Source organism: Montipora foliosa, chromosome 3 (assembly GCF_036669935.1).
Source record: "Montipora foliosa isolate CH-2021 chromosome 3, ASM3666993v2, whole genome shotgun sequence".
Taxonomy (NCBI): Eukaryota; Metazoa; Cnidaria; class Anthozoa; order Scleractinia; family Acroporidae; genus Montipora; species Montipora foliosa.
In genome coordinates, this window is record NC_090871.1 from 29,986,956 (window position 1) to 30,003,059 (window position 16,104).

The window sequence follows — 16,104 nt, forward strand, 5'->3', positions numbered from 1 at the left end:
GATTTTGGAAGCCGAAGCTGCTACGCTCCAAAAACTCCACCAAATTCAAGAAGAAGAGCTAAAACTGCGTCAGAGGAACGACGAGTTGAGACTCGAAACCGAAATGGCAAAGGCGCGGGCCGAGGAATCCGTGTACGTCCAAGCAGAACAACGCGAATTGACAACGCACACGGATTTTCCTTGCGATAACCCAAAGTTAGCTCAGGCGACCTCTCAAATACGAAATCTAGGGCTCGAGAATGCCAGTTCATTTCTTGTAGTTGACACTGCATCGAGAGATGAGACCAGCAAGGCTATTGAACATGACCCTCCGAAAAATGAATCAACTGCAGTTGGTGCAACTGACCCCTATAATGCACACCCCTTCTTAGATGAGATCCCCTTAGCAAGGCCAAGTACGCTAAATAACGACGGTTGTTCGTTTCGCTATGAAAATCCCCAACTCCAGCAGTCTTGTTACAATCCGCACCCAACTCCCAACCAAGGCATGGACATAAGGCACCTATTGCAGCAACAACAAGACGCAATAATGGCATTAACGTTACCTCAACCTGATTTGCCAGTGTTCAGCGGTGATCCAATAGAATACTGCGACTTCATCAGAGCATTTGAAAATCTGATTGAAAGAAAGACTACAATACACCAGCGGCCAAGTACAAGACCTCGTGCGAAGTTGCCTAACGATGAGAGAAGATAAAGGATATGACGAGGCTCGCAAATTGTTAGCAGACAGATATGGACAACCATACAAGATTGCTACAGCGTATGTGGACCGCATCATCAACGGGCAGCCAATCTGTGCAGAAGACGGAGCAGCACTTCAAAAGTATTCAATTCTGTTAACAAGTTGCAGCAACACGCTCAGAGAAATTGGTTATTTAAGTAGTCTGGAAAATCCCGATACTCTCAAGAAGATTGTGGACCGGCTACCTTACACCCTTAGACTAAAGTGGCGTGAAATGGCAGATAAAGTAATGCAGCAAGAGCAAAGGGATGCCAACCTTAAGGACATCACAGATTTCGTTGAATCAAGATCAAGAGTAACAAACCATCCTATTTTCGGCAAGATATCTGGTGATTCAAGGTTCAGCAACTCAACCGATAGAACAAAACAAGTAAGAAGGACAGCTAAATCCTTTCCGGTTCAGGTGAATTCAAGGCAATCAAGAGGTCATCTAGAAGTGAAGACCCAACCAAAATGTCCTTCGTGCGAAGGAAATCACTGGCTCTCTCAGTGCGAGGATTTCAAGAAGCTGAGTGTCAGTGACCGCTATCAGTTAGTTCGCTCAAAGAAGTTGTGTTCAAACTGCCTGGTGCCTGGACACTTTGCGCAAGACTGCCCGAAGAAGAGTTTTTGCCGCATCACAGGCTGCAACAAGAAGCACTCCTCCTTCTTGCACCCAAGAGAAACTACAATGCCAACAACCGATTCATCAAGGGTAATAACGAGCAACCCCGAGCCAACCGCTAACACTACGCCAGTAAGAAACAGCTACATACAAAGCAACACCTTTCAAACCTTGAATGGTTCCACCGTTGTAGGTTTATCAATTGTACCTGTGAAGGTCAACGCAAAGGGTCAAGATAAGAAGATCACGACTTATGCGTTTTTGGACTCTGGTTCTAATACTTCATTCTGCACAGATGACTTAATGAAGAAACTAAACATCAAGGGTGAAAGAACCAACATTTCGCTTACCACACTGCAAAGCACAAAGGAATCTGTCAACTGCTCTACTGTTAATCTAGAAGTCTCCGATCTTAGTGACAGTAACGTAGTTGAGCTACCAAATGTGTTCTCTAGTCCCAGTCTCCCAGTATCAGCTGACACCATTGGAAACCAGGAAGATGGTAACTGATGGCCACATCTCAAGGGCATCAAGATAGAAAGCATTCGAGCTGAAATCGGTCTTTTGATAGGCAGCGATGCGCCACATATACTTCAACCAAGAGAATTCAGAGAAAGCAAGGACGGTGGCCCGTTCGCAACGCGCACAATACTTGGCTGGGTGCTCAACGGACCACTTAGTCGGAAAGAGCCAAAAGTCCCAACTGTGAATTTCGTCGATGCTAACACTACACTGAGCAAGCAATTTGAAGATTATTGCAATCTAGAGTTCAATGATTCCAGTTACGAAGCTAAAACGTCGATGTCACAAAACGACATGCGCTCACTTGGAATGATGCAAGACTCCGTGAAGTTCTCTAGTGGTCATTATGAAATAGCGCTGCCGTGGAAAAACGAACCTCCTCACCTAGTAAACAACCGTTATCAAGCAGAACACAGATTACAAATGCTTAAAAAGCGTTTACAGAGAGAACCAACTCTACATGAGAAGTACAAACAATTTATGGCTGACCTGCTAAGCAAGAATTATGCCAGAGAAATAAACAAAGAAGAAACTGCAGACGCGTGGTACTTGCCCCATCACCCAGTGTTCCACCCGCAGAAGCCAGATAAAGTGCGAGTTGTGTTTGACTGTTCAGCAAAGTATCGCGGCTCCTCACTCAACGACCAGCTTCTACAGGGGCCGGATCTGACCAGTACATTAGTTGGTGTATTGACACGATTCCGTCAAGAGCGAGTGGCTTTTATGTCAGACATAGAAGCAATGTTCTATCAAGTTAGAGTTCGCCCGAGCGACTGCAAGTACTTGCGATTTCTCTGGTGGCCAGATGGAGATTTGGATAAAGAACCAAGGGAATATCAAATGCGAGTTCATTTGTTTGGCGGCGTTTCATCCCCTAGCTGCGCAAACTACGCCTTAAAGAAAACAGCCGAAGACCATAAGAGAGAATTTGATGAAGCAGCGATCGACACGGTAAAGCAAAATTTCTATGTCGACGATTGCCTCAAATCAGTAGCAACCAATTCGCAGGCCGTCCGCCTGGCTAGTCAACTCCGCGGCTTATTGTCAAAAGGAGGTTTTCGCCTCACTAAGTGGATTTCTAACTCACGAGAAGTAATCAGCTCCATTCCCGAGCCAGAAAGAGCACCATCTGTCAAGGATTTAGATTTTGATAGGAGTTCGTCACTCAGAGAGAGAGCCTTAGGTGTTCAGTGGAACGTTAAGGAAGACACCTTCAGCTACACGATTTCCCACAAGGAAAAACCAGCCACGAGAAGAGGAATTCTGTCAATTGTTTCTTCTATCTACGACCCACTGGGTTTCGTATCTCCGTGTATTCTACCCGCGACGCAAATCTTACAAAAGCTATGTCTCAAGGGCCTCAGTTGGGATGACGAGATTCCGGAATGTCACAAACAACAATGGAATCAAGAGCAAATCCATGAATTCCTCCTGCAACGAGACATCATTTGGTCATTTAATCCACCTGCTGCATCGCACCATGGAGGTCTGTGAGAAAGGTCATGAAGGCATTACTAAAGCAGCAAATCCTGGATGACGAAGGTTTAAGCACTCTTATGTGCGAAGTGGAATCCATAGTGAATGGCAGACCAATTACCAAAGTTTCGGATGACCCAAAGGATCTTCATGCTTTAACACCTAACCACCTGCTGTTATTACGAGCGGGAAATGCAATCCCTCCTGGAATTTTCTCTAAGAACGACAACTATAGTCGCCGCAGATGGCGTCAAGTGCAGTATCTTAGTGATATTTTCTGGCGTCCCTGGATCAGAGAATACCTGCCCTCATTGCAGCAACGTCAGAAATGGATCAAGCAACGAAGAAATCTTGCAGTGCAAGACATAGTGCTATTGCTTGATGAAAATACGCCCCGCAATGTTTGGCCACTGGGACGAGTGCTGGAAGTTTATCGCAACAAGAGAGACGGTTTAGTACGTTCCGCGAAAGTAAAGACTAGAACCACGGAGTTGGTGAGACCAATCGACAAGATTGTGTTACTGGAAAGTGCAGAGATGTCAAACAAGGACTAAACCTTCGATTGAGAACGATGAACACTAAATAAGAATTATGAACATTCTGTTTTATTAACTTAAATAGTAAAAGGTGCGTTTCAAACCTAGTATAGTTTGTAAAGGCTCGTATTATAACGCCTTTAAGGGGCCGTGAACCTGTCCAACAGGACGATTGACTGGTTGACCACATCAGGTAGCCTACTTGTAGAGGAAGCTGTGGAGTAAAACTGTATGTGATCCTGCAAATGAAGACAAGCCTATCATACAACAATCTCCATGATCGAGCCAGGTGAAACAAGGATTCATCATGATTTATCTTTCTGACTTTCTCCACACCCATGGTCATCAAATGACACAACTAACTTGTACTACTTTTGTGTAGGTTAAAAGGTAAAGGAAGCAAAATGATCAAGAGGAGGAAAGAAGCCGGTAAGGAGCAAAAAGAGATAAGAAAATCAAAGAAAAGGGAATTTTTTAAGATTCTAACTAATCAAGAACTTGTCTTTTGTGAAGTGTGCGGGTGTGTGTGTATGTGCATGTGACCGCCTTTGAAAAGGCGGCATCCTTAACACTGGTGTGCGGCAAATGCAGAATGCAGGCCTTTACATTACATTACCGGACAATCTTTTCTCCCCGGAATTAAAAAAAAACCGACAACTGCGTTGCCGTACATTTGTTTTAAAGCAAACTACGTGAAATTGGCGTTCCCACAACATTCTTCTCTACTGGGTTCAGACTTCTCATTGTCTCATAAATTAATTCAGTTGACAGCTTGAACAATTCTGAGATGGCAAGCCTTGAAACCAGATCTAGTTTGTGCTGTAGAGAAAGGCAAATGATATTCTAAACAACTTCAAAACCTTCAGGAAAGGACTAGTCAAGGTTGTAAAACGTAAAATGTGACAACAGAAAACACAAACACCACCCCAGGCTCAACATTGGTAGGAAAACCATCTATGGCAGTTAAGCTTACGTTCTTTTCACCTTTCCATCATCACTTTGCAAGCTTGTCCTTCCATCGTAGTCTTTAAATTTATTCTCGAAATATCTTCGTTCAGAGCTTGACATACTAAGTTTGCTGCTGATAATTGTGCGCAAATTTGGTGTGTGTTTTCATTTTCGCAAGCCGTCCTGTTGTTATGGCGTACGGCCACGTTTTTCCAACCTCTATGATGTTGGTCTTCTTTATCCTGTTTTATCCTATTAACGTTTTTAATAGGGGTCCAAACCTATATTTGTTAACTTCCTTAATACAACGAGATGCTGTTTCTGACTGCTATTTTCTACGTAGCCTCGTAAACAGCTCCTGTACTCCTCCATCACCTCCGGTTGGCGGCCATATTGGTCTATCACCGAGGAGCTTTTTTAGTTCGAGGATTGCCAGATACACGTCTTCTTCTTCGACAGCTACCTTCCAACTTTGAAAAGGTGAAAGCCAAGAAGGCCCCTGGTCCAGATGGGATCTCATCAAAAGTTCTATCCTTGATCAAATCTTCTGCTGCTGATGGCCTATTCACTGTTTTTCACAAAGGCTCAAGTTTGAACAAATTTCCTGATGTATGGAAACAAGCTAAAATTACTCCAGTCTACAAGAAAGGTTCCTTTTCTGATGTTTCGAATTACAGACCAATTACTTTACTCAGCATTCCTGGTAAGCACCTTGAGAATCAAATCAATGCTCTAACCAACTGAGCTATGAAGCCACTGACGTTGGGAGCTGGTCACTTCTGAGTTCACAATTTCCCGTGATATATATCTTTCACTCATAATTACTTATCACGGGAAATTGTGAACTCAGAAGTGATTAGCTCCCAACGTCAGTGGCTTCATAGCTCAGTTGGTTAGACCATCGCACCGTCCTGAAAAATTTTCAGGCTTCTCGACGCAATAGAAATTTGTGCCCATCACTGCGAGACAACATGATTTCATTTGATTTCATACCCGCGGTGCAATATATGATGTATTTCATATATATCTTTCACAAATGGAAAGCCAGTTGACAATACAACATATCGAAAGATCGTGAGTGACTTTGAAATTCTATTAGAGGACGTAACGAAAATGCCGGTGCTCTATTGTTGGGTATAAAATGAACATCCGAGGAAGTGTTAATTGAATAGATAAGAAAGTCCTCTTTTCATTGGTTAACTTACGGACTGTTCCGTTTGTGGTTGATATGATCTCTGTAAACAGTTTGATGATTGGTCGAAAAACGGAATCTTTCTGCCAAAGGGAAAACCACAAATAAAATATACAAAAAATAAAAGAAAAACACAGACACAAGAGGAAGTTTAGGAAATTGTAGACTAATCTTGATATTTTATACATTCGAAGTCTTTGACTTTTCCAAACCTAGTGAGCGTAGATTTACACAAGCTTGATATGTACATGCGATTCGTAAATACTATACATGTCTTATCGTTTGATGAAATCTCTGCATGTGTTCATCGAAATCAAATACAGTGCTCTGTCGACCATTACAGCAAACATGCCAATGAGACAATAAAAAGGAGACGCATTGCAGTTTGAAATAAACGACTCTAATCCGAGAAAATTCGATTGTATGATTTTAAGTTCATGATGAAGTCCCCATCTGTATTCTCGTAGGTCATAGCTGCGATGAAAACAAATGCCAGAGAACGTGTTAATTGAAATAGATCAGACAAAAACTCTTTTCATTGGTTAACTCGCAGACTGTTCCGTATGTGGTCGATATGATCTCTGTAAACAATTTGACGATTGGTCGAAAAGGAGAATCATTCCGCAGAAGAGAAACCACAAATAAAACATACCGGGCAAAAATTACGAGTAAAACACACACACAAGGAGACGTTTAGGAAATTGTAGACTAAACTTGAAATTTTGGACATTTAAGGTCCTTGACTTTTCCAAACATGGTGATCGTAGATTATGTACACGCTGTAGATGACTTGTCGGCTAACTATCAGAATGTTTCGAGTCAAAAGTGAAATATAATATTCCCAAAAGAATATCTGTGTTTGATGAAATCTCAACAAGTGTTAAACGAAATCGAATTAAGTGCTCTGTCAGACCATCACACCAAATATGCAAATGAGACAACGCAAGCAAAGGAGACAAATTGCAGTTTGAAATAAACAACTCTAATGGAAGAAAATTCAATGGTATGCATGGAATTGAACAAATTGAAAACCCGATTGACTAAGGCCCCTGCTGTATCTGTGAGGTTATAGTTGTGCTTAAAATAAACGCCAGAGGATGTGTTAATTGAAATAGACCAGAAAGACCTCTTTTCATTGGTTAATTTACAGACTGTTCCATCTGTGGTTGATAATGATATCTGTAAACAATTTCATGATTGGTCGAAAGGCGGAATCATTCCGTCGGGAAAACCACAATTAAAAGAGAGCCTCCTGATTGGTTTACAAGCAGAATGTTTCGTGAAACATAATCACTTTAAAAAAGTACAGATTTAAATGGAGGTCTGTTAAAGATAATGAATGCATTGGAAGTTATGATAGACCAATTCATAAACTATGTCTAATAGCGACCAAGCAAAAACTAGAGCATAAAACGTAAACATTGCTTCTATCTGAAGATCTCCACACCATGGGGGAGTGATTTGCACTATCAGAACAAACAAATCCATTCAAAAGGACCTGAAACAACAAAGAAGAATAGAAGTTGCTCATTAGCAAAAGGTATTTTATTGTTTCTTCAAGTTTGCGTTGACGAAGTAAAAAATCTTTTCCTTCATTCTTCTGGCCTGAGTTTTTGGTTGGTTTCGTACTTGAGGACGTCATTGAGTACTTGAACATTCTTCATCACTTCCATTGAAGATCTTCTGGCAGTGGTTCATCCCAACTACAACCCATACTCCACAACTCTTGTAAAGCATTTCTCGTTTTGTCTCGTTTTGATGGAAACTAAGTCCCATTGGGTCCCAGAGTTGTGCTACGTAAGCCAGACAGTTTCTCTTGGTTAAGCCTTTGTTCACGGTCTCAATTTCCTGTTTTGCAAATGAAATCGTATCTTCAGATTTATCCCATTTGTGCCCTAGGAAGCTGCTGAACCTGTCTTTGGTTTGGTCAACATATTTATGATTAGAATTCCATGCCTTGATTTCAAATTTTCCTTTTGCAAGAATCTTGTCAATCTCTTTCGTAATGCGTTTAGTATCTTCTCCGCAATGTTTTGATCCTCCTATGTCATCCACATAAAAGTTTTCTGTTATTTCTTTTGCCCCGTCTGGAAATTCCTTTTCTGCTAACTTTGCGAGGGTGTTGACACAACTGATGGCTATGTCTGGTGCGGGCTTGTCTCCGAAATTCAGGCGTTGCCACTGGTAAACCGTTGGCTGACCTTACCCCTCCTTTCTCCATAGAAATCTGTGGTACACTTGGTCATCAGGGTGGATGAGCACTTGGTTAAACATTTTTTTAATGTCACCAGTGTATGCGACGTTCTCCCATCTCCAGGCCAAGACAATTGTTGTGGCGTCGTTTATGTAGTTAGCACCTTTCTCCAAGTAGTCGTTAAAGGATTGTTTTTTTGCATCTTCGCAGATGCATTGAAGAGGAGACGTATTTGGGTGGGCCTTTCAGGTGTAAAAACCGCCTGACATGGCCATGACGTAGCACTTAAGAGAATGTATTCAACAGAAAAAACATTCATCTGCAAAAACTGCTACAAAGATATAGAAGCAGAAATTGAAAGGTTGATAGAACAAGGATTTGTGACCTAATAACATAGAGGGCAAAATTACTGAATACTGATTGGTCAATAAAGAGGGCATTTTTTCTTAATTTTGCTTGAGAAGAGGGCAAAATTACTCGCTCACGATTGGTCGAATGCCAAAAATTCTCACTCCTGATTGGCTGAACGTATCTCTTCCACATTCAGTTGGTTTCTTCTGTTTGAGCAAAACAACTTCGTCTTCATCGAAGTTTGTCTTTTAATTCGCGCTGCATTCGCCAAAAAGGCATAAAGATTAAGAATTGGCTTTAAAAGATGATCTGCAATTTGAATTTTCAAGTGACAAGAAGAAGGGCAAAAGGTTTTTTTCGTGAAAAGCTTAAAACTTGGATCGGCTTACATGGCACCCGGCGTAGCGGGATTGTGTGGTTGAAAAACAAAATGATTCCTTTGGTCAAGGGCTTTCAGTTTACCACGACATCTTGCAGCTCAACGAAAAAGGTCACAGAACAATTTGCCATTGACGGGAGGAACGAGTAGCTCAAATTTGGTGGATTTTTTTTGGACAAACCGTTTGCTATGTTTACAGATGCGTATTTGCAAGTGGTAAAAACCTCTACATCACAGGTGAATAAAATAAATTGAAGCTTAACATTTGGTTTAATCGTTGTTACTGTTGTTCGGGAATGAAACTCGTATTTTCCTCTTGAGTGGATGTAAATAAAAATCATCTATACTCGTTTTGGACACAAAGAGCAAGTTGACTTGCTTGTCTGTTTGTCAGTCGTTTTGCTTCCGAGCGAACGAGTGTTTTAACTCAGCTTAGCTGACTATTTTTCGAGGTGTCTCAACAGTGTTAAGAAAATTTTGCCCGCTATGTTATTAACAAGTAATCGCAATGGGTCCTTGTAAAATTAAGGATTAATATCACTTGTGTTTTCAGAAGTTGCTGAAATTGCCCTCGTCGCTGCGCCACTCGGGCAATTTCAGCAACTTCTGAAAACACAAGTGATATTAATCCTTAATTTTACTCGGCCCAATGGGACTTGTGTCCCCAGTTTCTATCAAAACGAGAATTGCTTCACAAGAGTTGTGGAGTATGGGTTGTAGTTGGGATGAACCACTGCCGGAAGATCTTCAATGGAAATGGGTAAAGAACGTTCAAGTACTCAATGAACTCCTCAAGTACAATACAATACAATACTTTATTGACACTCCCCAGGTGGGGCTTTTCAGGGACAATGCAACTAACAACATAAACATGCCTCTTAAGAATTAATTATATAATAGATATTATCACAACATACTTAATTTAAAATTGTAATAAAAGAAATACTAATAAGATACTAAAATACTGTCATAACGTACTATTTAAAAAGTCAGTAATCAATTTATTTTTCAGGTGAAATTTAAAAGTAGAAATCGATTTTGCAGTTTTAAGAGAACTATCTAGATTGTTCCAAATGTGGACCATACGGTAATAAAATGTTCTCTGCCGGGTACTCGTCTTATACAAGGGGATGTTTAATAGTTGGCAACTTCGAGTCACACGCCCGGTGACCGCAATTCTTGTCATAAATTGATCACTGAGATAATGTGGAGCTTGACCAGTCATGCATTTAAATGCCATGACAGCGTCATGGCATCTCTTAATACGGGGGTTATGTGATCAAATTTCCTGGTTCCAGTAATAATGCATACAACAAAATTCTGCACTGACTGTAGTCTACAGATGTTTTTGTTGGAGGTGTTCCACCACACTGTAGAACAGTACAGTAATTTGCTAAAGACTAAAGCATTTATTACTGTTACCAGTTGGTTACGGTCAAGAACATGTTTAACTCGACTAATTTGTGCGAGACTTGACATGCAAGATGAAGTAGTTTTTAAAACATGGTCATCAAAAGTTAGTTGTGAGTCTAGAACAACCCCAAGACCTTTGACCGAAGATGCAGGAGCGAGATCTTTTCCAAGCAGAGATACTTTGAAATCAGGAAGTTTGGCATGTAATTGCTGGCTTCCAAAGACTATGAGTTTTGTTTTGTCAGGATTTAAAAGTAAAAAATTATTAAAACACCAATTGCGTATTAAAAGAAGGTCACTATTTAGATTGTTCATAGCTATTGAACAATGACGCATCTTAGAAGAAATCTGAAGTTTAGAGTCATCAACGTAACATTGTGTCAAACAGTTTCTTGGAACAGAAGGTAAGTCATTAATGTAAATGCAAAAAAGAAGCGGCCCAAGAATGCTTCCTTAGGGAACACCACTATTTAAACGCAGCGAACTCGAAAGGGTCGAGTTAATACGCACGACTTGGTGTCTGTTGGTCAGGTAACTAGTAAACCAAGGGAAAGCGTATTTAGAAATGCCAAGATCTTGAAGTTTTAAAAGGAGAATATCATGATTTATGCTGTCAAACGCCTTACTCATGTCCAACAAGACCATAGCAGAGAGATCCTGCTTATCCATGCCAGTCAAAATGGCATCAGTGGAAGAGATAAGTGTTGTTTCTGTGGAATAAAATTTCTTATTTCCACTTTGTTTCGCAGAAAGACGGTTGTTTGTTCTTAAATTTGCCGTCAATTGATTCAACACAAATCTTTCGCACACCTTCGGTCTATTATGACTAGGTTGATTATGATCTCCCTCCTTTGGAATAGGTGTTACGTCTGCTAAAAAGTACGAAACCAACCGAAAACTCATGCCTGAAATTCATGGCTTTTGCGATCCAGGGGAGGAAGCATACGGCTCGGTCATCTTCCTAAGCTGTAAACTCAAAGATAACAGCTACGCCTGTGTCCCCACCCTGGTAAAAGCGTTGGTGGCACCATTAAAGAAGAAATCTATACCACGCCTGTAATTAATGGGCTGTCTTTTGCTCGTCAGAAGTTTCATTACCATCATTGAAGCCTTAAAGTTTGCTAATATTGAAGCATGCAAGAAAGTTTTCTCGATTGATTCCCGTACAGTTCTTTCTTGGATTAGAAATTCACCACAAAAATTCAAAGAGTGGTGGAGATCCAAGAAACTGTGGATGTTGACAAGTTTAGATAAATTCCCTCAAATCTCAATCCAGCAGATGCATTAATGAGAGGTATTGACTTGGGAAATTTGGAAAACTGGACGAAGGGCCCCACGTTCCTATTTACAGTATACAAAGAAATTCCATCAAATGAACATCAAAACCTAGAGTGTGGAAATGATCACGACATCTTGAAAGAAATGAAGGGCATGACACCAAAGAATAGTCTCAGAAAAGAAAAACAACATCCAAAGAGCGGTTGTGTTGCAGCTGCACTTGATTTCAAGCCAAAGAACCCCACTCTAAAAAGTTTCTTAACAACATGCTCCTCATTCATAATAGTTAGAACAGTCCTCACTTACGTTCTAAGATTTGTCCACAATGTACGCTAAAAGAATAAAGAAACAGGAGCAATATCAGTAGAAGAACTTCTAAGATCACAAACTTTCCTGTACAAATGGGCTCAAGAAAACCTGAACAGAGAGGATGTTGGAAAGTCATTGACAGCGCGAAAAGACGACCAAGGGATCCTGCGTGCCCATAGACGATTAGAGAAAATTGCCAGCCGAAATGCGGAACCCAATCATCTTGCTGCAAAACCACAGGATTGTATTCCTCCTTCTCAAACATCTGCATGAGAAAAGAGCCCACTGTGGCTACAAGAGCCTCACTTACGAGTCAAGGAAAACGTTTTGGATTATTGGCATGCGGAGCACTGCAAAACACCTCACAAGAAATTGCATCGTTTGTCGCAAGTTACAAGAAAGACCTCTACAGCATTTGATGGGCCAGCTCCCAAATACACGCGCAGAAATTGAGAAACCAGCTTTCCCCTGCACAGCAATAGACATGTTTGGACCAATACAGATCCGACTAAGTCGCAAGACATTGAAAGAAGCACAGATTATCATTTTTGCATGTATGACCTCAACGGCTATTCACTTAGAGCTGGTAACTGACAGAACAACAGACGCTTTTCTCGTGGCTTTCTCTAGATTTGCATGCACAAGGGGTCATCCTGCTGTGTGTTGGTCGGATCATGGAACCAACTTTGTCAGAGCTTAGGATTACTTAAGAGAAATTTGCAAACAAGAGAATATTACTAGAATCCAGAATACAGTAGCTGAAGGGTTCAACTGCCAATTTCGTTGGGAATGGAATATCTCCAAAGCAAGGCACATGAATAGTGCTGTTGAATGCTTAATAAAGTCAGTCTGCCAAGCAATGGACGTGAGGTTCAGACAAGTCTAACAGTCTAACAAAAGAACAATGGCGAACTTGCCTTCCTGAAGTAACCTATATGATTAACAGCAGTCCTTTGTACCCTAGTTCAGATGCCATTTGGGAGAATTCACCTATAACTCCAAACGATTTAATCATCGGACCTCACGCTGCAATCCCCGTACCAAACCCGGAAGAGAGAGTTAACCCAAGGCATTTAGCGTGAGCAACCCAACAAAGAGTTCAAGGTTTTTGGGAATCATGGTTAAATTACTTTGCTCCAACACTCCTTCCATGAAAGAAATGGTACAGGCCGAGAACAAATCTTCATTCAAATCTTCAACCTGGAGACTTGGTGCTTGAACTGGAAGCAACACCAAGACGAAAATGGAAGATGGCGTTAGTGCAGGAAGTGTACCTGGGAACAGACGAGCTAGTTAAAAAGGTAAAGATAAAGGATGCATTTGGAACTTACGAAAGACCAATTCATAAACTATGTCTAATAGAGAACAAGCAAGAACTAGAGAATAAAACATAAAACATAAACATTGCTTCAATCTGAAGATCTCCACACCATGGGGGAGTGATTTCCACTGTCAGAACAAACAAACAAACCCATTCAAAAGGACCTGAAACAACAAAGAAGAATAGAAGTCGCTAATGAGCACCTTTTTCCTTTTTTTAAGTGTGATTCCCAGTGGAGATTGAAATTATATAAATGTTCTGGCAAATTCAACGTTAGGCCAGGCCAGAAGAACGCAGGACAAGATTTTTGACTTCGTCAACACAAACTTGAAGAAACAATTAAAGACTTTTTAAGTGCAAAAACGTCTCCTACATTGGCCTCGCAAATCAACCATACTTATTTTCCTTCACTCAGGTGGGTGTCAGATGTAGAAGACAATATTCTTTACCCCCTAAAAAGGTGAGATCAACTGAACCAACTACTTTGAAGAAATCGTTCTTTCCTTCAATTTATTGACCTGGTCTTTCAATAACAAACTTATAGACCGGCGTTTTGGTGTAGTCATCTCCTACAAAACACGACGTAGTCATAATAGATGACCCTCCAGTCAAATCATAGGAGAAAGACGAGAATGCAGTCGTGGTTATTCCTGACTCCCCTGTAAGTGACTAAATTCTACCCATTAGATTAAAAATCTGGGAAAGAGAAATGTGGTATGATAAATGTACTGTGTATTTTGGAAAGTTCCCATATTGAATCCCCTGGGAGGCTACTTCAATTTTAATTGGAAAATCAGAACTTCCATCAGCAATCTTTGGAAAACTTTGGGACTTTAGAAAAGCTCGAATAATTTTGGTAGACATAGTTTCGTCCTCGATAGTGTTTAAATACAATAGGGTTATAAAAGGTATTCCTACGGAGTACAATTTGGGACTAATTGTATGCTATGGTCCAATCAAAAGCGAGTAATTTTGTTCAGTGTCAACTGCCACAACTACAGGGAGACACTTAAATCATAACTGGCATGTCATAATTGAGGCACATTGAGGCAAGGGGTTATAGTCCATTGAGGTAAGGCAATGTTAGTCCAACTAGGACTTAATTTACACAAGTTCAATTCATGATTATTCTTACCATTCTCAGAGAAATGTTTTTTCGGCATATGACAAAAATCGTAGCATATTCGCAGATGACCCGAAGTATTGACAAAATTTCCGAAGTCAACCTCTAGACTTCGGAAGTCTAAGGGAGTGATAAGTACCCCCTAATTGTACAGATTTCGTCCAATCATAATGGAAGCTAAGTAGGGGAGTTACACCGAATTATGGGCCATAAAAGTAACTCTAACCATTCAAACAGGGTAAAATACCAAGGAAGGCAAGTTGGGTAATATTTGGAAGGTACTCCAAGTGATTTTCTGGACCCCCCTTCTCCACCATGCACTAATAAATAAGAGCTTCATGGCCTCGATTTCCCATACAAATCACTACACTGAAAAGATTGGATGAAACTGATTGACAGCAAAGGTAATTGTAACTTGTGCTTACATTTACATTGGAGCTTACTTTTACAGAAATACAACAGAGCGATGTAAGAATGCCGATATTTCAACAATGAAGAAAGGAGCGGGTCAAACCATTGGAGGCCATGGAAAATCTGGCCGAAAGTAACATTGACGGAAAACTGAAGTGCTCAAAAGTACCCCTGAGGGTAAGGGGAAACAAAATGTTTCTTATGGATACAACCAAATTCAAAGACTGGCACGATATATTTCAAACTTGTTTTGGATAAAAACTGGCACAAAGTGCGGGAAAAAAAGTCCAAACCATTTTCCACCAAAACACAACATGCGTCAACTGTAAAGAGCTTTACTTCATGAAGCTTGGCCGTGAAGCTGCATCAAGCCACAGAAAACGTGGGAAAATTAAGCCTTCTTTTAGTTTAGGTTAAGCTGGTTTGAGCCTGTGCAGCGGTCAACTTAAAAAGAAACAGCTGATGTCCATAAGCTCTAAACTTGAGCCTGTGATATGGTCACGTGATACTGGTCAGCAGATACCTTGTTTTGACAGGTGTCAATTAACCATAACTTTCATGGCCTGTATCAACGATGAATGCTGTAAATGACAGAGCTGCAAAACAACTCCGCATCCTCTTGTTCGCACCAGAAAACTGGTAATGACAAAAAGCACCATAGCAACCTATACGTAAAATGGTGGAATTTTTGAAAAGTTGAATGGTCCTCCAGGTTTTTGTTTGGGTTAAGGAGCAGGTAAAAAGTTAGACTTCCAACTGTTGCTAAACACCAGTCGCTAACATTTTTAAAAAATATCTCCAGTACACCACGCCTTCATCCTTGAACACGAAGTCAGAGTTCTTGCCACGAAAATGCAGCTCGTAATGTTAATGAGTCTACTGTTCACTGAAACGTTAATTCCACAAATAAAAAAAAAACAGAACAGGCTAGGAAAGTGAGGGGAAGACAGGGAGGTTCACTGGACCAGCAGTGGAGTTAGAAGAGCTTTCACAAGAGTTCAATGACTATCTCCTACTAGACGAATCAGAGTTGAACCTGGGTTGCAAAGATGAGCAAAAGGCTGATGCAGTGTGGAACCAACAGGGCAACATGAGGCGTCCTGATGGCCAGCTAAGATTCCAGAAATTGGGATAAGTAGCTAAATCCCTAACAATGCATCATTCAAATGCTGCCGAGGAAAGTCTTTTCCATGACAAGGAAGAACAAGACACCTTTCCTACCCAACCTTGATCTATCCAAGACACTTGGCAGCATTATTAACATTAAGATGGAGGTCAAACAGCGAGACCCATTGCGCAACT

The 16,104-nt window shown here is 40.8% G+C and overlaps 1 protein-coding gene across 1 annotated transcript; it reads left to right on the plus strand.

The window, feature by feature from the left end:
* The first annotated feature begins 3,373 nt into the window (after nt 1-3,373).
* On the plus strand, nt 3,374-3,901 carry LOC137995559 (uncharacterized). Its single transcript, XM_068841087.1, has one exon. The coding sequence runs from the start codon at nt 3,374-3,376 to the stop codon at nt 3,899-3,901; it is 528 nt and encodes a 175-aa protein (XP_068697188.1).
* The last annotated feature ends 12,203 nt before the right edge of the window (nt 3,902-16,104 follow it).